Raw genomic sequence first — 24,038 nt, 5'->3', positions numbered from 1 at the left:
ACCTTCCGGCCAGTTTTTTGCGCGTGCGGAAACCTATTAGGAAAGTCAAACAGCTATTTTAAGCCACCATCATCGTAACTTTCCATTCCCCGTTGAATACTGCGCCTAAGTGAATGACTTATGAAAATGAGCCCCGCCGGTACGATTGAATTGCCCCTGCCAAGTGTGCATTTAAACTCAGGAAATGGGGCTTGGGAATGTGAATAATACTCGGGTCATGTACTGGGTACTGTAAATATTTACAAGTGCCGTCTTTCTAGTCACTCGTTCGATTGTTTCCGAACGGTCATGTTCCGAATTATTGCAACCTCGTGTCGAAATGGTGACGGCAAGTGGATCGTGGAGATGCAATTAGAAAATACTTCGTTGCAATTAATGGACCGTCACACGCGGAAGTGGTTTATTGGCAGTGTTTTGTATTTTCCTGAAGAAGGGAGGTAGAATACCAGGAACAGAACAAACACAATCGGCTGTTAAATTTGGTCTATAAAATGCATTATTGGCGCCAATTTTGTGTTGCTGCAGAGCTGTGATAATATACACAACCATTTGCAGTCGCATGATTTCAAAAATCAGGACTATTTCCACGCAATTGCATAGAATCCAATATTCAACCGTTTTATTTGTCTAGCTCAGGGGTCCCCAAACTACGGCCCGCGGGCCGCATGCGGCCCTCAAGAGCTTATAATGCGGCCCACGATGACTTTGCCAGAGTTAATATTACGTTATTATGACTTATTCAAATAAAAATGTATTTTTTACTTTTCTTAGACAAAAATCAAGCTTTAGTAACACGAAACTGTATTAGTATCGTTAGTATTTTGTTGTAAAAACGAGATTTAAACGTTCACTCATCATTTAAAGGTAGCGTCAAATGGCCCTCAATATAGTTATTTTTGCAGCAATGCGGCCCGCGAGCTGAAAAGTTTGGAGGCCCCTGGTCTAGCTGATGAAAACTCGTGAGTACCCAACACTCTGTAAGGTCACAACTCGAGAGAAGAGAGAGAAAAAGACGATAAAAACGATAGAATAGATAAAAGTTCAGGATGCGTCTGTCCTCGTGGACGCGTCTGTTTCGTCTGTAGTCGAAAAACGCATTTCAAATCGTTATTAGTGGACTTATTTTTTGATTTACCTTTCCAACAATAATAAGGCCTTTATCTAATAAAATCTACCACATTTTCAGCACTAGTAAATAGGCTGAAATTTCATCCTGTCTTAGAATAATATCCATCCCCGATGTATTCATTTGGCAGTTTTGTTGCGCCATCTTGGATTTTAGCATTTGTGTGCACACAAAGATGCATTTTTATATCGTTTTATTTCCTTATTTTATGTGGAAATATTGAAAATTGAAATGCATAAGAGTACTTTTAATAAATTTTAAAATATCGATCCAAACGAATTTTAAACTTTCTTTTTTTCTGCACCACCACCTGCCTCATTCTCATCAATACGCATCAGAAAGTTAGTTACGCCAACAAAATGTTTGCCAGTTTCTGTGCGTCACAAATGTGACAATCGCGAAAAATGAGAAACACATTTGTTGCAGCACACACCATTAATCGTGCCTCTTATCCGGATGAATATTTTGACGTGTAATTTAAGTTGACTGGGATGTCAAAAACATTGACCAATAAAAAAACAAACTGCCGATTTCTTTGATTAGCACAAGTTGAGACCCATTGTCACATTACTTTTTGTAAACATTGTCACAGTAGTAAATTAAAACACAATGTGACTCATATTTTCTGTTAAAGATCAATTACAGAGGAACGCAGTTTATCCGGGAAACTTTAAACCGTATTGTCGAGGAATGACGGTTAAGTATTGCGTGCTGGATTTTTGAAAATACCATTTTTAGAGCACATAGTCATTGCGACAAATTCATGACAAATTCCAAAATAGTTTTTTTTATTTAAGAATTTGTGATACAAACCTACTTGGAACTATTATTCGATTGTCTGGGCGAAGTCAAGTCCGAAAACAGGATTTTCCTAGTCACTTTCAAATGTGCACATAATTCACGCCTTCAAGATGTTTTTCAACAACTGTCAAATGGTTTATTAGCTTCATAATGGAATTTCAGTTTTTACACTTGATTTTCTACACATCGCAAAGAACTGTCAAACTCAATCCAGCTTTAGACGTGTTGAAAATCATACTGAAAAAAATAAGAAAAAATAGAAAAAAATAAAAATTATTATGATGGAAATGAAATACAGCTCCACGCATAACTATATAGACAGTCGTTTTTCACGATTTGCGGAAAATCCAGAGGAGATAGATTAAAACAGTGAATGTATGAATTGTGCAGAAGTGTTGAAAATCGTGCTGAAGAAATTAAAAACTTTTATGATTGAAATGAAATTTCAGATCGATGTGGAATAACATTTTGCACGCAGCGAAAAACAAGGTTTGCATTCGAAAGAAACTTCCTTGCAAAGATAACAGATTCAGTTGAATCCTATTATTGAAAGTATGTTTCAAACAGCAAACGCCTTCTATTCTAATGATTGATATAATCGATAAGATTCATTTTTAGATCAATATTTCACTCCCAGTAAAATAAATAAAACGAAAATAATTTATAGAAAATAAACGCACCCACTCATACAAAACGACAGTCCTACCGTGCATAAATGATAAAAAAATTGAAAAAAAAAAACCGCTCAAGGACGGTCGAAGTCGAGTTTCCGGTTGAATCGAAGATTGTATGTAATTTTTTAACATTGGCGCTAGATTTTACCCAACCATCTTTCGGTACCTCTTCGGCAAGAAGAGAGCCATTTTGCCATCTCGCACTACGTGTACGACAGGTTTTCCCCACCGATCACCGCACACGATAAGAGGATGCTTGGTGGGTGGAAATGGATGAAAATTGTCTCTCTACCACTAGCAAAGAGGAACGTCTATAAGCGCTATATCTTGATGCTTTTACTTTTTTTTTTGTATTTCCACAATCACACACAAGCTGCTGCCTCTCAGACGGTCGATGAAGTACCACCGGCTTCGACCCGGGATCGAACGACTGTTCGTAAGCGTTCAATATATTTCTCGAGAAGCGGAAAATGCTAGTCAACGGCTGTGCCGCTACTCATTTCGAACGATCTGTGTCGTTTGTTAATTTTTCCGGCGTTTTTCTTCATCATTCCTTGCCCGAGGTTTTCCCAAGACGGTCGCGATGCTTTCGGAGAGACGTCTACTCCGGTGGAAAATGCCGCCTTTTCGCCGTTCAATCAATCGACTCCGGAACTGGTGCTGAAGCAATAGCGTGAGAGTGTGTGTGTGTGTGTGTGTATGTGTGCGTGTATGTGTTTATACATGGTGCTATTACCACTTCCCTCTCATCTCCGCTCCGCTCCCAATCACAACACATTATACAGCCATTTGGCTTGGGAGCTCCACTTCCACAGCTTCACTTGCCAATTGGGTTCGATGGGTTCGAAATTAGTGTCGCAATTGAGAAAATGATTGAAAAGGGTGCCCATTAGCGTTGCTTCATGTTTTGATTCGCTCGTTTCTTCGCCATCGCCCGCACGGATCTCTTCCGCTTTTCTATTCTTTTCTTTGCTTCGGTTGGAGTTATTTTCACCGACACTGTACAACCACAGCGAGCACGGCCGGAGAAAAAGCGCTTTCTTTTTGCATGATTTTCTTTCGCTTTTCTTTTGCTACTATTGCTGTTGCTACTGCTGCTGCTTGGCGTCTCGATAGGTAGTCCTTTGATTGGTGCTGAAACGCTTCACTTATCACTAATCGTTTCGATCGACCCGGAGAAACTGTTTCTGAGATGGGGCGGGAAAGGCACTGACAAAAGAGTAAACTTTTTTATTCCCAACGCAATAGGCGAAGAAACATCGGCGAGAGGAGAAAAAAAAGTCCACGAAAAAGACCATTTATGTGATTGGCATAAATTATCCATGTTGTATCGATACGACGAGCGTCATTTGTGGTGAAGTTTGCTTCCATTTTCACTGCGCGCTGCTTTTAACGTTCGATGAGTGGCAACGTCTGGCAACGCGGCTAGTAGGAGCGGAGTGGACATCTATTCAAGCTGCTCTGCACAAAGTGAAGGATCTGCAAGGAGTAAAGGTGAAACTAATAGAAGAAGAAAAAAAAATAGGCGGAAATTATATCAATTGCTAATTGACTTATTGTTTCCTGCCAGCTGGAATTGTTCTCGAGAAGCATTTTCAATTGAAACGGAATTTCAAGCTGATTAAAAGACATCACCAACTCACACCGAAGAGCCTCAGAACGCAGTGTGGGGAATTATTTTTGCTTAAATTGCTAAAACGTTTATTTCGGTGAGATATCGTTCATTTAGCTAATGATTAACAGAACAAAGAAGGTTTCAATAGTAGTAAAGAAAATCAAAATTTGAAAATTCCGAAAAAAACATGTGATTGTAAATGACAAATACAAACTAATCTTTTATGGTATGCAAAGAAAGTATAAAAATACGTTGACAGAGATTGTTTGACAAATTTAATAATATTACTTTAATAATAACCCGTTCCACAAAATTATCTGAAAGACTTGATGTTGCATTAAACTTAAATTAAACCAATTTCAATCATCTTTAAATAACGAAAGCCTTTCGAGTTTTTTTAAATAAATCGTTGCAGTTACAGGGTTTTGAATCATATAAGGGAATATTTTAATCACTTAGGGGAATGTTGCAAATCGGTAGGGGAATGTTGCAAGCAATCTGTGGAAGTTTGCAATAATATAGGGAAGTGTTGCAATCGATTAGGCGAACTTTGCAAGCATTTTTTTTTTTTTTTTGAAAAACATCATTTGTAGTTGTTTTCGTGTGGGATTCAGCTGTACACATGATAAACTAAATAAATCCTGCTGCAGAGCCATAATTAAACGAGATAAGTTAGTAAAATTGACAAAAATATTTTGAGGTAATAACAACGGCACCCACAATCTGATGGCAGCTCCAAAGTACGCTTGCAAAATTCCCATAGTAGATTGCAACACTCCCCTATATGATTGCAAACTATCACAGGTTTCATCCAACATTCCCCTACCGATTTGCAACATTCCCTTAAGTGCTTGAACTATTCCCTTATATGATGCGAAACCCTGTATTGCTATTTCTAATTTAATTTCCCGGTCTCGAGATTACAGCTGTGTTCAAGGAAGACACGGTTTATATATAGTTGATTGTAAATTAAATCATTTTTTTACAATTACTTAACTTTTTTGGAGTATCTACCATTGTAATTATTGATTAATTTAAGACTTTAAATTTTTAAAGTTGGAAATTTTTAAAAATCCAATTGGACATTTATCCTAGATGACTTTATTCTGATATTTTAAGAACTTGAGAAACTTAATTTTGTGTTAATACCCCAGATCAAAATATAAAATTTTCGGCAAAGTCCACAACAATCCACCTCCGCTACTAACGTATTCAAAATGAATTGCGCAAGTATCGTTTGCGTCACATGACGGCATCGCCGCTAATTTATACCGATTGCCTCAACTAGAACGTTCCACGATAAACAATTCAAGGAACAATCAATCGGTAAAAATCGATGCCCACTAACCACAACTGGTCCAATCAGTTAAACCCGTTGGCGCTCTTGCTTTATCGTTCTGCAGCATCCGGCAAACACGAGAAAGAGACACCTACGACGCAACAACAAAAAAATGCAGAAAAAGTGTGAACCATTGCTTTTCCTAGTTGAACGATCCGTAGCACGATTGTAATGATCTTCATTCATTTTGAATTTTTAATGCCTTTTGCTTTGTTTACGTGTAACGCTCGCTATCTGTTTCCTTGCCCGGTGTGTGTGTCTGTGCGCCTTCCTCCTCCCTCTTCCCATGCCTCACAGCTAGGACACTTGACGGGCCTTTAGCTGGGCGACCCGGGACCCGGGATAATCTAAATAATTGGCTTTTCAACATCGGTTTGCCCCGGGAAGCCCGGTAACGCACATGTGAGCATCGTGTGGACGCCGGCCGTGGGGATTGGTCTACACCGCTGCCGCTGAGAGTTTTCAGAAGAGTCGTTTTTGATCGCCTGAGGTTAGGACGCGTGCGATCCGCCGTTCATCGACAGGGCCCACCTCCAACCAGGCAACCTCCTCGGCATAACGGCGGATACGCATCGCGCATCCTTTGTTTATATCGCGTGCGGGGGCCGACTTCATGGACGTTTTTTACGACGCCACCAGTCATTACTAGGCCTCCCCCCGAGACCTTCGGGAAGGAGGGAGCGCAATTCTAAATGAACAATTGTTTTCACCAGATCCGCTCCAGAAAAGCCAGACCCGTGCCGTTGGCTTCGGCAAATGTTTTCCCCAAATGACTTTCTGTAGGTGATCGTGTCGGAGCTCGTCGATCCGTGTGGACCTCCCCACTTGCTGGTCGAAAATCCAAACAACGAAAAAAGGGAAGCATTTACGACAGCTCCGATCGCTGAAGTCATACTTGCCACACTCGTGCCACACGGTGCAAGTGCTGTTTTATCACCTTGCTGCTATTGCCGAGCTATGAAGCAATTCGACTTAAATGACCGAAACTGTAGTCAGTTTGAACGACCCAAACTCTTTCGTAAACCTTCCAGAATCCTGGGGAATATCTCGCGTTAAGGTTGTGGTCCTCTTACGGCAAGCGCTCGACCGATAGGGGAGGCACCCATTGCCGTCCCCTCCGTTGACAATGAGTTTGTTCGGAACGCAAGCTCTGCGCGAGAAACATAACAGGGGCATATGTTATGATTAAGCTAGCCCGAGCTAGCAACCATTTTACGACCATGCTAACCGTCTGCCCTTTCGCCTAACTAGGTGGCACTATCATTGACGCTGGATGAAGTTGGTGTGGTGAGTTTTACGACCGATCATTGCTCCAATCGACCCCGTGCAAATGACCACCCATGTATCGGATATAAGGAAGCGCTGGGCAGATACAAAGTATAGATGAGCGGATGCCATTGAGTAATTTATTGGTTTATTATTTCGACTCGGTAACGATGCCAACACGAAGAATGTACAATTTTCGTCTTAATATTCGGTGGAACAACGTATACGTCCCTAAATGGACTTGGCTATGGACTTAATTGTTTACCCAAAGCAGGATAATTCATCCTGCAAATGAAGAACTTGCCCGGTTTATACTGGGCTCGAACTCATGCCGGGCATGCTGTTGAGTTGTACATCTTAATGACAGAGCTAAAATACGATATTCTCGAACCAAGATACAGTATAAATTATGACCAAAAGGCTATTTCCAATGGGTCACGTCGAGAAAGAACGATTTAATACGCAGAATAAACTTTTGTTCAAACTTCATACCACATTATGACATCTTAAGACGATTACGTAGTTTCTCAAGTAAATCAAAAAACCCTTTATAAACCATCCACTGTCTTCAAAAAATGATCCCAAATGAATTGCTTGTACTTGTCATTTATCAAAAAATCATTTATTTTCCATTACATTTTACAACAGGGAGCATTATTAACCTACATTAAGAGTGTTTTTGTGCGCTACTCACAGTAAACAACGTTATGTACACATTAACCCAGCCACAACCGCCTCACCTATCCACATTAATCGATCTCTACATTTTCACACTCGTCCTCGTCGCCTTCGCCCGCCGACGACAGCACACTGCAGTGGCCGCTTACATCCACATCCATCCGGCTGCGCGACCGCACGTCATCCGAGCCCGGTCCGGACAATTCCGAGGGTGACCGCCGTCCGGTTGAATTTACATTTTCCGCATCACTGTCGCACCGGGTGGAGAAGTTCAGCGGCCCTGAAGATGCGGCCTGAAGTGGACCGTGGTGAGAGCTGGGCGGCTTGCAGGAGTTGGACGAGGTGGACGATGATGAGGACGGTGCGGACAGGACGACGGAAGGAGCTATCGGCCCGTTCGGCACGGTGGCCATCTTCGAGGGGTAGAAGTAGGAGAAGGGCATCGAAGGAATTCCCGGCATACCGTACGCCATCTGTATCTGCGATGGGGAATTCAAGCAAAAAGAGATAATTAAGCAAAATCAAAAACCTAAGCCTAAGGTCCTTCCGGGCTTGATTCTTACCTGATGCCGATAGACGTTCAGCAGGGCCGGATCCAGCCCGGTGGCGTAGTGTGGTTGACCGGCGGCCAGCATCGGTCCGTACGATCCGTCCTCCCGCACCAGCACCTGCACCGGCACCCGCTTGGTCGCACTCAGCAGGGCGGCCTCGTGCTGTTGGATCTGTTTCCTCTTCGTTTTGTAGCGACGGTTCTGGAACCAGATCTTGACCTGCGTTTCCGTGAGCCGCAAGTTTTTCGCCAGCTCGGAACGCTCCGGCCCGGACAGGTAGCGCTGCTGGGCGAAGCGACGCTCCAGCTCAAACACCTGAGCATGGCTGAAGGCCGCTCGGGAGCGCTTTTTCCTTGCGGACGGCATCTCCTCGCTCGGGTGCAGCGTTGTCGCTTGGCCACCGTGCAGCCCCAACGAACCGGTGTAAGGTGAGGGCGATGAGTCACAATCTGCACAGGGGAGAAAATGGGATTGGGTGGTTTATTGTAAGGCATTCACTGACAAACAAGACACAGCACAGTAGAAGGCACGTGTTTCGAAAGGCATTTGTTAAGGGTGCACATCAATTGTTCCCAAAAACGGGGGAAAGATCATACACATTTAGCTAATTGTTTACTGCCGTAACGCTTGGCAACTCTTGGTTCATTCGTACCCGAATCGTTTTCCGCCAACCGTCGCATATCGATGGGGCTTTCACTGCGCTGATGGGCCGCCTTGCTCAGCCGGTAACAAGTGGCCGTGACTGATGCGGGCGGTCGTGCCCCTTCCAGCAGCATGCTAGCAATCCGTTCCGACGGATTCCCACCATCACCACCACCGTCACTAGTGTCCGGACGGGCGACCACGTCTTCTCCATGTTCACGCACCGGCTCGGCGGACACCATGAAACAATCGAGCGACCCTCGGCGTAAGGCAGGCGGCAATCCGTTTACGGGGAAACCGGATGGTGTGGTAGCATTGTTGTTGTTGTTGTTGTAGTAGCTCATGCTCAATTTCCCGTACAGTCCTTCTTCGACGGTCGATCGTGGACTCCCGGAAGGTTCCAGCGTTCCTCGCCGCACATGCTGCGTATGTCGCGTGTGCTGTGCGTGGTAGTGGTTGTGATGATGTCGGGGATGGTAGAACGTTTGCATGTCCTCCTCGTTGCCGGACGATTCGCCCGAACTGTGACGCTCGACCCGGCGGCTTCTCGTGAGGATGTCGTTTATCGAAAAGGGCGTCGAGACGATCGACTTGGCGGTGGAAGCAGTCAAGCTCATGGCACTGCTGCTGCTGTTGCTACTTGAACAATGTCACACGATCAGGCACGGCACAATCACTCAAGAAACACAGCGGAGGGTTTGAACTACGATTTTAATCCTTTTCTATCACAAAACACATTCAAACTAAATTGGTTCTGATAGCGCTCAGATGCAACAACGAATATCCACTGATCCACACTGAAACTCACACTATCACAGTCCAATCCGTCACACCGCAAAATTGCTTTACTTGACGCAGAGGCAAACCCGCAAGCCGGCCAGAGCACAACCGCACTTAACGAGCTGAGCAGCACGAATGAAGCGCACACTTTTCCCGCAAGCCACCGCGTGTGCTCGGGAAAGCGTTTTTCCCATTTCCACGAGCAGCACGAGTACCGCACGCCCGCGCACCAGCCGGCCGCCGCGCAGTGCTCCGTTCTCAGTACACCACTCTCTGGCGCACTTCGATTGGATAAGAGGCGAGCCGTGATTGGTTGAAGCTTCGGGCCGGCTCGAGCGATATATTTTCAGGGTTGTTTGTTTAGCGTGAGAGCGCGCATGGCAGGGCGGGCAGCGTGGTCGAGCGGGGCAACGTGGTCGATGCGGGCATCACTGGAAGAGGGTTGCTTATCGGGTTGCCTGTAGTGCAGGTTTCTCTTCCTTCGCGCTGTGCGCGTGGTGGCGGGAGTAATGGCGAGCTTGAGCGCGTGTGTTAGTGGACGATTCTGCGCTCCTTGGTAGGTAGGAAGGTCTGGACCGTAGTGCGGTGGCGGATGGGTAAACATAGCAAGGACAAGCGATCGATGCTTCAAGGTGAGTGTGTTTTTGCTTTTTGCTGGCGTTTTTGAAGCGAAACCACCACCGACGAAAGCATTGTATGCATTGTGGCTAGGCGCAAATGAAGGTGTTCGCCTGGGCAATGTGGCGAAGCGAATGGCTCGACCGTGCTGAATAATGGCAATTTTGTGGGTTCTAACGAGCGTCTGCCGCCTTCGTGGGTGAGAAGAAAAGGGGGATACACATTAGCGACAAACTGTTAATGGAATTACTTTCGGGAATGAGCTACATTTATTTGAGCATGGGGAAAACATCGAGGAAATGCGCCAACGGTATCCATGGATAGCAGGAAAAAGTTACAATGTTTTCAACTGAAATATCATGCGTTTGTCAAACTTCAACAACCCATGACACAATATTGTACAATGAAGAGCGGATAGAACGTTTTTGTAGAACAACAAATTTCTTGTTATGTTGACCACAAGCCAGTGGCTGGCATGAATAGAAGTTTTATTAAGTGTCTCTACTTCGTGAAGATGTTAAATGTATAAATCGTTTTTTAAGTAGAGTCTAACGTCAAAGTATCAAGATCAACTATTACTTGATTTAGGAACGAATGTCAGTCTAGAACATTTGTTATTAGTTGCACCTTATATAGATACGATATTTTTTTTACATCACCATGTATTCGAGCAGAGTGTTGAAGTTATATCAAATAACTAACAATAACTATAAGTAAAACTGGTGGTCCCATAAATTCATCAAGTTGCACGGCCCGTCGAGCCGCGTTCATGTCTCGTATGGACCGTCCTAGGTAGCGAGGACTGACTATCCGTCTTCTTTGTACTTAATCCATCTTCTTTGTATTAAATTTAAAACCCAGTATAGGCAGGCATGACTATGATTATAAGATATCAAAAGAATAACAGGAGTCTTGAAAATAAATTAAAATTAGAGCCTTTGGTTTTTTAGTACCAACAATACACTTTTCAAATGCTCTTATCACATAGGAGACTTTATTGGGAATAATACTGTTAAATATTCACACATTCTTCATTTATCATCAACTATACGCATCTGCTGTTAGAGTTTCACTTAGAGTTATCTTAACTGTCAAATCCAGGCTTACAGATGCAGCCAATCCACTGATCTTGTGGTACGAACAGTGACTTCTATATGAATACATACTTATGTCACAGCTAGCTCGATAAAGTGGAATATGAACAATATTTCATAGATGTATGACTTGGTGAAAGAAATTTCAATAAACTCATCTTATCGTTTGTTAGACGCCCCATCAATTCTTATTAAATTGTAGCTTCAGGCTCCCCGTAGGATGTTAAGACCCAGGACATTCTTCAACATAGAACTCAGATAGACTAATTTTGGATCCAAAGATCTCCTAATAATAATTAATTCATAATAATGATTGATTATGATAAGTGCTTATAACTCGCTAAGAAGCTTTGATCTAGATTAATTAAACGTTTATATGGCTACTTTCACAATATATTGCAGTTATTTTGTAGGTGAAAATGCTATAACGGTTTACAAGAAGGAAGCATTACTTTACTGGTTTGATATCTTGTCTCAATTTTAAAATGCACATTTTCAATGAATGTTTAACCTGCATGAAATACTGGAGAAGGAAAATTTTTGAATCTTCTGTTGTTTCTCTTTTCAGGATTCACTGTTTTTGTGTTAAGCAGTAAGTACACGGGTAAGTAAGTACCAACACCAGTCTTATGCCACTTAAGAGGTAACCTTTTTTTTGCGCAACGAATAGCATCCACAGTATGCACTTCACCGATAAATCACAGTCCCAGCAGTAACCCACCCACCAACCCACCCTTCACACTCCAAGGACTGACGCGTAATACATCATCAAGCGTGGAAAGTGTTCGATGAGTGATCACTTCGCTTAATTGAATATTGACCACGCGACTCAGCCAACGCGTCGAGTGATATTCGATAATCCTTGTGTAAGCTTGCTCCTCCATTCCCCTAGCTTCCAGACATTATTCCACGTTAGAGGTGAAACAGGCGAATGGAAGAAAGAGAGAGAGAAAGAGAGAAATAGAGAGAGAGAGCAGCAAAACGCAAGGGGCCAGGGAAGTGTTTGTATCGTATTTCATAGCGCAAAGTAAAGTAAATCACTGCTCCAGATTTTTCCACTGCCGAAACACGATTTTGGAACTGTTTAGCTCCGCTCGTTGCTGTTTGACTAGATGACGACCCTGCATCATCCACTATCCTTTTGTACACACTTCAAAATCGGCTTCGAACTTGGAAGCCCTCCTAGCTGTAGTTGATGATCAACTTTGCGATGTTTACACTGTCATTTGATGATGATTACCCTACAGTGCCCTCCAAGTCCATGCTCTTTTGGCCCTATCGGCGATATCAATCGCGCAGTCGGAACAATCGAACGACCACGCACCGTTTGCCCATTGTTTTGACGTGCGAACGGAAGCGTACGGATTTCCGGAACCGGAACTGTAAGGCTCTAATTAACTTACATTTTATCCAACGCTTGCCAATGCATTCCAGGCCATTTATCCACCAGGAGCGGGGTCCATTTGTACTGTGCACGTGCGGCGCTGAATAATTTCCATCCTCACCTTGTTCGCTTGTTACTAGGATGTGCTGGACGGATTCAACCAGCACCCGCAAAAGCCGCAGGCAAAACAAATTCACAATAGTAACACCTTCCGGGCAGTAATTTCAATTAGTGTCTATTATCCAAACGCTTGCAGCCGAGAATGGGAAAGCGCAACGACAAGGAGATTAACTCACCTAGAGTGTAGTATGTGTGTATCGAGAAACAATGGGCAAAGTTGAGCAACAGCTCACCCTCAGCCACACCGAGAACGGTTCCCACCCATCGTTCTCGCTGGCAACGTTTTATTTTCGCGGGAACTTGTATGTCCCGATAAAGTGTTGTTCTAGTTGAGTGACTGTGGACAATATGCTACCATGATGAGGTGATTGTCGACATTTCCCCGACCCGGCTGATGCGCACGGGGTGACGACACACACACGACGCCTGTAAGCTGCAAATCCGCTTGAGGCAAAGTGTCCTTTTTCCCTTTGCTGGTTGCGGTGGCACGGTAAGTGGAAAATTTGTGAGCTCTACACTGGAATTGGCACGCCGGGAAAGTGTCCATTTGATTTGAATAGTCGGCTGGTGCTCGGTCGCAACCAACGACGTGGTGAGTGCACTTTTGTTCTGGTCTTCTTACGGTCAGACGAAGGGGTTTGATGTTTTGGGCGTGATTTGAATGACAATATGCTCATCGAGAATCTCATTTACAAACGATGCACGAGTGAAAGTGACCAACTGAATGCTATTTTTGAATGCAAGTAAGGGTTTATGTTACGTAAGGAGGAGTAGGCAAAAAAGAAATTGAATTCGAAAAACAAAAATGATTAAAAGTTGAAGTTGAAGCCTATCAAAATATAAATAATTTGAATGAAATCATAATTATTCTTATCCTTATATTTATCATAGGGTGGATTGAGCTGAGAAGGTGATGTACATAAAATAAATCATGTTTTTCAATTTCCACCATGTATTTACTTTATTTAACAAAATTTTGCTCCGGAACTATTGCTTCGAATAAACGGTATTGCTTTCCTTTACATTGATGGCAATCATAAAATGATCATTCTGATTTATTGCAATAGCTTTTGTGATAAATATCTCTACATTCCCGTATGCAGGTCACTTAACCAGAGTAAACGATAATATTTATTTATTTAAATCAAAATAGTATGCCTAAATCACTAAATGCTTGCAATGTACATGTTTAAAGTAAGCCCCTAGAACTAACTTGAATATGCTGTCGCCGCTGACTAACGGATTTATTGAAATCTGCTGATAACCCTCACCTTTTATAAACATCAATCATTTTGAGCAGTGAATCATTGGTATCAAAACCAGTCGATCTAAAGGGGCTTCTTAGTAGCTCTATACTTCTATGACCTCTAGAGGGAGTAGAAAAGCAAATAAAATTTAAAATGTCAGGTGCATCAAAATCTCCAATTAATAATGTATGCATAAAAGTTATCTGAGCAGTAGTTCTCCTATGCTGTAAAGTACAGGGTGTGCGGGCTAAATTTGACACCTGGCCTTTGGGTTTATATCTTAGGGTTGAGTTGACGTATCGAAATGATTAATATGTCATTCGCTTGCTAAAAGTTGTGCGAACAAGTGTAAAAAATGTCTAGCTCCGTAAATATGTGAAACCCGTCCGAATTGTACAAGCGCGTAACGTGTGTTATGATGGTTTGTGCCGGCCATACGAATGCCTAAATTCGGAAGGCGGCGATGTGTTCGCTGAACACCGTAAAACAATACGGTTGCCAATGGGCGGCCGTACGTTTGGCAGCAGGATTCTGCACCTTGCCATACGGCCGTAAAAACACGCCAATGGCTCACTGCCAATTTCGACCGATACACCAGCACCGACGTTTGGCCACCCAGCTCCCCTGACCTTAATCCTATGGATTACTTTGTGTGGGGCACAGTTGAGTGGGACACCAACAGGGCGTCCTGCAATACCAAAGCGGAGCTGGTGGCCAGAATAAAGGCCGTGTTTGCGGCCATCCCCAGATACATGGTTGTCCAGGCTTTCGCGCGGTTCCGGAAGCGGGTGCAGGCGGCCATCGACGCGGAAGGGGGGGGGGGGGGTACTTCGAATAAAAAATGCGGCAAACATGGTAAGCTAAACTTTGTAGATTTTTTTTAAATATTTAACATAAATTTGATAAAAAATCCTTTCCTATTCCCTCAGAAACTGTCAAATTTATCTCGAACACCCTGTATCTAGGCCAAATAATAAACACCGAACATTATAAGAAAGACGTGGAATTTGGTCTGACCAGGGAAGACGATGAAACATAACACGAGTGATTTTTTTCTGATTTTTTTTTCAATTTTTCTTTGTATGTAAGCTGATGGGGACACCAAACTACACTGGCAAATTCCGTATAGTGTTTTTTAAACTGAAAGGATCTTTAAAATCAGCTGAGACACGTAAGACAAATCCTAATAGTTTAAGATCTTTAGTGAGGATAGTTTGATAATGGCTAGATAAACTAAGCTTAATATCTAAAATAACTCCTAAATCCCGAACCTGAGAAAAACGCGGAACACTGTCATGATTGATTTTGTAGTTATAAATAGTAGGATTCTTTTTCTTTGAGAATGTTATACAACTACATTTGCTAACATTAAGTAGCGTTTCATTGTTAAAACACCATGCAGAAAAATAGTTTAACGAGTCTTGTAACATTTCACAGTCGTCAAAATATTTAACAGATAGGAACATTTTTAGATCGTCAGCATATAATAATAGTTTAACATGAGGAATAGCAAACACGACATCGTTAATAAATATAATAAATAGTAAAGGTCCTAATATACTTCCTTGAGGAACACCAGATGAATTATGGATTGTGTCAGATACGCTAGTTCCTATCTTAACGTTAATGCAACGATCAGTTAAAATATGAGTCGAGATTATTCGAACAGGAAATATTTTCATTTGTTTGTAAATATTTATTGAAAATTAATAATGACAAAGTTAAACGAAAAAAAATATTAAGAAAACTCAATATAGTATAATTAAACTATCGTTCAATTACATTGACTTATAAGTGTTTAAAATAATATTTAAATGACAGACTAGTATACTTTATGAAAAATAATGTGAAAATAACATACAAACAACCAGCTGCAATATACCTATCACTATAATATTTGAATTACTTCGATAAAGATGTATTTAGTATTATATTCAAATTTTAAACAGTTTTGTAAAGAGTCAAGTGGAATGGTAGAAAACATCTAAAAAATGGTAAAAACAGATATGAAAACTATCTATATTTGAATGAATAGTTTACATTTCTTGCCAAATGTTCTACGTAACAGTCGCTTCATGATTGTTTACTTTATTTATTTTTTAACTTAAAACGGCATGTTAGTAACGCTATAAGAATAGGAGAAGTGGTGGATTTAGGGCAGCGGGCCCTAAGCGGTGAAAGCAGGAGGAGAGCGTTGAAGCCCCTGTAAGTGCAGAGCGTTGGAGGGGTTGATGGGATTTTATAAGATGGAATAGCTACACCCGTTGGAATTGCTGGAAATCTGCCACTTGTTGGTTGGCTCATAAAGATGCAACATTCATCTCTTTCTAAATTGAATCTAAATAATTTTGACAAAAATAAAATTAATAAAATAATTAATAAAATGCCCGTCATGCGCTCAAGCCTCAAGCATGGACTTGACTATCTGGCTGCGTGATACTGAATAAGTCTCGAAGGCCTGTGCAGGTCGACTTTTTCCGCGTAGGACGTGTTACACCAAATACAAGAAGAAGTAGTCATCTTTCATCCTTGCGTTATTAAGCGAACGCATAATTTTTCCTGCTAGAACCCTTCGTCCTAGGGCGCTGCAGGCCTATCGAGTGAGCGTATGAGGTCCATCGATTTATTAATAGATACACAAATATACAAATAATCCTTGGTTTCAACATAATTGGTCGCTTATGCATTGGAAGCGGGGCTTAGATGCTCTTGCACCGGTCATCTGCACCAGTAAAGAATCGTGGTTTCTCGCTCCACCCTACGCTTTGGGCCAACGCCGATGAAGACAAGCTGCCCGTTTCTCGATGTAGCTTTAGACATATTTATTATCCGTACAAAAGTGTTCATCGATGTTATACGTAGATATTGAAAAAATAAAACTGAAATAACTCTTTTTGCAAAATATCGACGGCAGTATTGGAAAACCGTCTTGTAGAAAAAAATAGAGCGCCAATAAACAGGCGTATCGCGGATTGCATACCCTTCAGGCGTTCACAAGTCTTATTCGCCAGTAGGTGGCAGCACTATCGCATGCTTCGGAGCACGTGCGCAGAGTACGTTTGATGGTTTGAATTCAGATTAACCGTTAGTTACATATTTATTCTAACTTAACATGTATAACTTCATAAAGTATCTTCTTCAAATGTTCAATTAATTCTTGGTGTAGTTGTAATGCCATATATTTTTGGTTTCTGATACAGAACGGTATTAAAAACACTTTTAAATGTTTGTAGAAATCATTATCTGTTGTTGTTTCGATGCAAAAACGAGTAACGAGATTTCTTGTTGTTCAGCGGCGGTGTATGTATTTTAATCATTTATTTTATTGATTACCAGAATTTTACAAATAAATTCGAGTTTCATATGGACGGCACCCACCATATCTTACCATGGGAGAAAAATCAAGACAATGATTGTAAACCCCAGAATCGGGTAAGGCAGTCCTAAACCAAATGCGTCATTTGTGCTAAATAAGAAGAAGAAGTAGAAGACATCAACAGACTGCATGTATTTTACGCCAGTTGAGCAATGCAATTGCCCTTCGTTTGTTTAACATTAGCAGATAAGATAATAATTTCAATGTTTATCGCCAATCCAAACCCTTTCAAGTTTATTTTTATAAAGTTATCCATCACACTACATTTCCACAGCTTCCCAAAACATTGCTTCTGTTTTGCATCTCATGTTCCCCCCCCCCCCCCCTCCCATCAAACTAAGCGCATCGTAAACAATATCCAATCTTGCTGAGAACAACAATTCCCAACCACTTTCCCTCTCGTTCGATAACAAAGAAAAGCTTCCATAACAGACGTCTTGACTCTCCCGACGTAGCAGCGGCGAATGTGAAACGAGCAAAAGCCTGAAGCCGCCCTCCGTGAAGAATAGATTTTCCCATCGTCCCTCATTTTCCTCGCGAGCCAGCATCAAGCGTGTCATTCTATCTTTGATGGGAAATTAATGGGTGCCACTAGAGATCCCGATTGGTGGGTGAAGCCATACCGGGAGAGAAAGAGAGAAAGAGACAGAGCGAAAGAAGGGATGCACCACAGAGGGACGGCACTACAAAAGCTGAAAGTGTTCGTTGCACGCACAATTAGAGCACGCACCGGCGTACGATGGCGCACAGAGCAAAACTACGATTTATGGCATTTGGCCATCGGCTCTATTTCATCCCTTGAGCTCGCACCAAGCCACGCACCAACACACACACGCACACATACTTGGCCACTTACACCCATGACTTACGATCGGGCGAGCGAGCGCGCACAGATCGTGAGGGTTATCCGGGGGCTAATCGTTTCCTTGACAGAACGTAAAGCAGATGCCCCCGGTCGACCTCGCGCAGGGGTGCAAGATGCGAGAGTTTTCCCTGTGGATAGTGTGTGCGAGTGTGTGTGTGTTACCGAAACTGGGCCGCTGGGAGTTGGAGCAGTGGGGGAGAAAAACGGAAGGATCAGTGTTCCGCGATTCCGTCAGTCAAACAGGCAGACCCTGGGCGAAGGAATGAATGAACTGCCTTAATCGATCATAATGCTGGAAGCAAGCAATAAACGATTTCGTCTTTATTTGCTTGACGCACACACACACACACACACACACACACGTACACGGCAGCATCGAATCGGGTTTCATTCGCTGTCAATCGTTGGTGGTATAGCGGATGGATGGCCATTTTAGCAGCTCGCGACACCGAACTGATGTGTCAGCCGTCTGCTCGCTTACTGGATTTCTTGACGTTTTTTGTTTTGGGAGCCACTATCAAATTACAATTACGACTTAAAGTACGTCGGGGGAAAAGATTCGGGTCAGCAGTAGGCGCTGGCCCTATTTTGGGTGGATCGGAACGTCCAAACCAGATGTGCATTTGCGTACGTGCCAGCGCGATATGATGATCGATGGCTGCTAACTTCGTATCGGCGTCAAACGGCGGCGCTGAAAGTGTGTGTGTGTTTTTATTGCTCTTTGGAATGATGGACTACATTTATTACACCACCGGCATTTACATTAATTTATTTCATCTTTTTATTGTCCTAAGCAAGGTGTCCTTGGTAAGAGGTTGTGGTAAAGTATCTAAGATATTTACAACGAATCGTCCACCAATCGGTCCCCTACCAATAGGAAACTTTCTGATCGTAGTACGGGTTTGGGGGTGGAGGAGGAGGCGGTGGGGACGTGTACTGTTCGCTGTACTGAAGACCGTACGTGGGGTATGGTGGTGGCGGTGGAACCGTAGACGACGAACCGGCCCCCGAGCTCATAACCGAACCCATCGGCCCGGCTGTCCCTGAAGCAGATGACCCGTGATATCCTGCTCCATAGCTCCCAGTGCCCTGCGTTCCAACCGTCGACATGCCCAGGGACGGTGATAGTTCGTCGTAATCCTTGCTGCTAGAACCGGAAGAGTCCGAGGGACACCGGGGACCGGCGACGCCCGTGGAGGACGTTGCGTCACACTTGGCGACGGAAGCACTCTCGATCTGTACGCGTTTCGATTTGTAGCGCCGGTTTTGAAACCAAATCTTCACCTGCGTAGGAGTTAGCTTCAAGATGCTGGCAAGCGTTTCACGCTCCGGTGCGGACAGGTAGCGCTGCTGCCGGAAGCGTCTCTCCAGCTCGAGCACCTGCCCCTGGGAGAAGAGTATGCGCGGCTTTCGCTTGGCGCGCAGCTTACCATTCTTGCGCAGCTCACTGCGCGACGAGGTGACCAGCTGGGTGCTGCATTCTTCTGGAATGGAAAGGATGCGGTGTGAATAACGTGCGGAAAAGGGCGTGCGAAGATCGAAACATACTTTGCAGCATATCTTCCTCGGTGGTGTTGTTGTTGTTTAGCTGACACAAACTGTCCAACTCCTGCACGTGCTCCGACGTGACGCACGTGGAGACGCTCGAAAAGGATTCGTCCTTTATTTTGATTCCGTCGGCTGGACTCTGCGTGCCGGACGCACTGTCTAAGGGTGTGCTCGTGTCCAGCAGGGTGGGCCGTACGTCTTGCAGTAGGAAGTTCGAGCAAGGATGCTCGTGACCGTTCATGAGGGAGGATTTGTCTACGGACCCGTACCCACCTAGCTCCAGCTCTGAGCCTACCGAGCTTGCTACGGAGCTGAGTGCTGGGCTGGAGGTCGCATTGGTCGCACCGATTACCGGCGTACTGTGCGTACCGTAGGAGCCGTATGACTGGCCGTGTGAGTAGTGTGGAGGAGGTAGATGGGATGGTATGATGGACGATGGCATCGATGAAGAGCCAAAGTCGTACGATGCGGATCCATAGTTGAGGTCGTGATGATGGTGGTGGGTTTGTGAGAGGTAACCGTGTGAGATCATGCCGTACGGATCCGGTGGATGGTAGGACGTGTCGTAGCCGGAGTAGGCCGGGTAGGAGAAGTGATTCGAAGGGCTGAAATTGGACGAACGGTGAAGAGTTGTTAGAACATGCCATTACTTGTTACTAATGAATTTTAAGGTTTATATTTGATATTCAATTTTATGGACAATATGGAATCCTATGCTGATTTATTGGTCTATGGCAGGTACGTCAAACTGGCGGGCCGCGAACCGCATGCGGACCCTTGCGGAAGTTATGATTAATCTAGTCTATATTTGAGATGGAATATCTTTAGCATCGATAGTCGACGCACATATTGCGGCATTTTCGAATGGAATGGATTTTCGGGTTAAAAAGTGGCCTACCCAACAAATCTTTTAGTGGCTTCTTATAGGTTTCCAGTCCTTAGAGAGACGAAGGAAGGTAGCACAAGCAGTTTTTGTAGCAAAGTTAATAAAAGGCTAAATTGATGCTCCCGAGCTTCTTCTTAAGATCAATTTGTACGCTCCTGACCACGCACTACGTCCTCGGAATTTTCTGATCAAAATAGACCGGGCCCGTACTTACAGAGGAGCTCATGATCCAATTATCTCAATGTGTAAAGCTTTCAATAAGTTCTACTGCTTTTTGGACTTCAATATTACCGTTGCCACGTTTAAATATTCATGTCTGTATTCAAATATATAGCAAGTAAGGTTATCTTAAGTTTTATTTTATCTTTAATATTGCAAAGGTCCCTGCGCGCGCCACGCAATTATCTCCAATAAAAAAATGAGTTTGACACACCTGGTCTATGGGATCAATAGATCAGTTTTTTAGGAACTGGAACGATTCTCATCTAGACTGTTCCTTAGTAGCTTACAATGAATATTTGCTATGTTATTCATTTTAATTTGTTATAGATCCATGAACATGTTTTACCAGTTGTCCTATTTAGCCCTTTTGTATTATCTAATATTTAGTCACTTAAATCTTACGCGTTATGCTTTACATTTCTTTCGTGAAGTTACTACATCTGGAGTATGTTGTGTTTGTCCTTTTATTGCAAATAACTTCAACCATCTTGTTTAAGGCCGGTGAGACCCCGTAGGTTGAAGTACTTACAAGAAAAAGAATATGTATATGCTTATTCCTGTTTTTAAATATAATCCAGGTTCTTTTGTTACCAACCATAAAGATAGGATAGGATAAAGATGGTAAAATTAATTGTCCTTGACTTTGACTGAGATAGAGACTTTGAAGAACTTTTGAATATCAAAAAAAAAGCTTGCATCAATCAATCACAGACGACTTTTAAATGGAAAATCTATCAAATCCAATCAAACTGTGTAGCACTATAATGGCCAATCGTGAGCGTTTAAAAACAATTAAAATGAGTCAGTAACAGGATATAATTTGCGTACCAATTGCCAATTTTCTTTATTGTCAGTTAACTTATACAATTCATCGTTATTTAGGTTCGATTTAAATGAATATTTGTTCATAAATAAATTGCAATGTTAATCTTCATCCGCCTGAATAAGTCATTTCAACGTAACATTTTGAAACACTCTACTCTGAAGAAGCTTCAAAGTAACATTATAAAACATAACAATTTTAGACAATCAAATCAATTTTCCTTAAATACATTTTTATTGAAACAATTATCAAGCTTTCTCTATAAGCTATTCAACAATACTGAAGCGAAATTAACGACAAAGTGAGATCGTCAAAAAGACAAGAAAAATCAATAAGTTAAACTTTAAATGTAACCTAGTATAATGATTTCTTCTTTAATTTTTCAATCTTATCAGCATGTAAAAGGAATATCAAGCAAACTTTAAAAGGGAACAACAAAGAATAGAACCGTTGATGCAAAATGGTATTAAATTTTAAATAAAAGTGAGCGATGCGTAAGTGTTTTCATCCATTTGTGTGAAAGATTATTTTCTCTAAAAATTGATTTCGTGTGTATAAAAAACGACTCTTTCGAAGAGTGAATCTATCTAAATCACACAATATTAGCCAACCTACCTTTCCATCTGACAGTTGAGATACCCGTCCACCACTCCGGCACCTGATTCAACCATATTGAGTATGTCCTTCACCGAGAACGGTATATTATTGTTCGCTTCGTTGCCACTTGATGCTTCCGAGTGTGTTAGATCGTAGTATCCTTGCTGGAGCATCCTTTCTTTCGCTCACCACCGCACTCAACTATACTGTCCACCTTCACAACAGATTCACAATGGCTTTCTTAAACTTTTGAACAGTATCAATATTAAACCATCACAAACACTTGATAGAGTGTCAACATCACTGTCTTAGGCACAACAATATAACAATCTAAATTCCACCTCACATCAAAAACCAGATAAACATTATTTGTATAAAATCCAACAACAACTGTTTTTTTGCACTTTAATCCAACAGCAACTCCATATTGTCCTTTGCCAACATGTGCTACATTCTCGAGCTCAGACAGCTTCTGCCCAGAACTGCTGCAACGAACTGCACACGAACGTCCTTTCGCCCAAACCACATGTGACCGACTGTTCTTGGGCGTACGGCGACCCGCACATTCCGATATCTGGTGCCATCGAATTTCCAGACCCCGGCGAGCAACTGCGGCAATGTAACGCAATGCCGTGCTGAAACGAGACGGAAACACTGCGTACTTGAGAAGACGATTCTGGTCGGAAAACCAAAGCGCTGTGTTTCTTGCACTGGTGCTATCCTTATTCGATCGATGTGCTTCTTCTTTTCCATTCAACCGTGCTGTGCTGGGGAAAGTTTTATACCGCTGTTTTGTATCACTGCGAGCTGTGGGCCAATTTTCCTCCGGTTCGATGGCCACAACTATCCGGCCTCGAACACGCATGCAGGGTGGTGTATGTGATGCTTTCTCACAAACACACACTCTCGCGTTTGTGAATCGTACTGTGGAGGGAAAACGCATCGGACACTGATTGGTACACGGGGAGAGATTTTCCACGTACGGGATTCGCCTCGGTTCGGTTTGATCTTGCGCAGTCGGATGCGCTCGTACAGTAAATTTCCCGCCATTAACCAATACCAACCAACCTGTGCTGTATTAAAGATGGCGATCGAGGTTCATCAGATTATTCCGGGAAAAAAATTACACCACCCGATAGAAAGTGTTCTGCAAGATATCAAAAGAAGCGGTCACAACCACCAAGAGCAGTGATGTTCAAACGGGAAAGTATGTCTCTTTCCTTCAATGACTTTCAATCTGTACACATTGTCCATAAATGTAATGAAAACACACACACACACACACCATCGAGCCATAAGGCAAAGCAAGGCCAGGAATCCTTCGATTCATTCGAGCAGGCGTCTCCGGTCCACCGCTGGGAAGACATCTGGAAGCAATGTTGAACGTCCAATTTGTTTGATTTGTGTTTTGGTTTTTGGTCGGTGTCGCTTTTCTCCTTGCACCACCGAGAGGACCGGAGACAGAACCGAAAGGACCTCCAAGGATTTCCAGACCTTGTCCCGTCGGTCGAAGGGCCATCCTGAGCGCAATTGCATGTTGTATGTCTGTTTTACATAATCGAGTCCGCGGTGGGATGCTGGTGCGCCATCGGCAAGGATGGGCCGGAGCGGGCTTGCGGGTCAGCTCGGTTGTGTAACACAAATTTACAACCCTCGGGAGGGGTTGTAGCGCCGCCGGTGCATTCGGGATTGTCTAGACGATTGACGACAATGACATGCGTGTACGCAAAACCAGCGGACAAGCGGACATTTGGTCCATTTCTAGAACAACAACATTGTCATTCGT

At 43.0% G+C, this 24,038-nt stretch overlaps 1 protein-coding gene across 1 annotated transcript; it reads right to left on the bottom strand.

Annotated features, from left to right (window-relative positions):
• Window positions 1-7,433: 7,433 nt before the first annotated feature.
• On the bottom strand, window positions 7,434-23,763 carry LOC120953399 (uncharacterized). Its single transcript, XM_049607541.1, has 6 exons — window positions 22,271-23,763; window positions 19,725-20,329; window positions 19,048-19,660; window positions 8,703-9,340; window positions 8,063-8,499; window positions 7,434-7,978 (listed from the first exon to the last, which is right to left on the bottom strand). Exons 1-6 carry the CDS (start codon window positions 22,423-22,425, stop codon window positions 7,571-7,573), a joined length of 2,856 nt encoding a protein of 951 aa, XP_049463498.1. The 5' UTR covers window positions 22,426-23,763; the 3' UTR covers window positions 7,434-7,570.
• Between the last annotated feature and the right edge of the window lie 275 nt (window positions 23,764-24,038).

The sequence above is a fragment of the Anopheles coluzzii genome, chromosome 2, assembly GCF_943734685.1.
Source record: "Anopheles coluzzii chromosome 2, AcolN3, whole genome shotgun sequence".
Classification (NCBI taxonomy): Eukaryota; Metazoa; Arthropoda; class Insecta; order Diptera; family Culicidae; genus Anopheles; species Anopheles coluzzii.
This window is presented reverse-complemented; position numbering and strand designations above follow the sequence as displayed.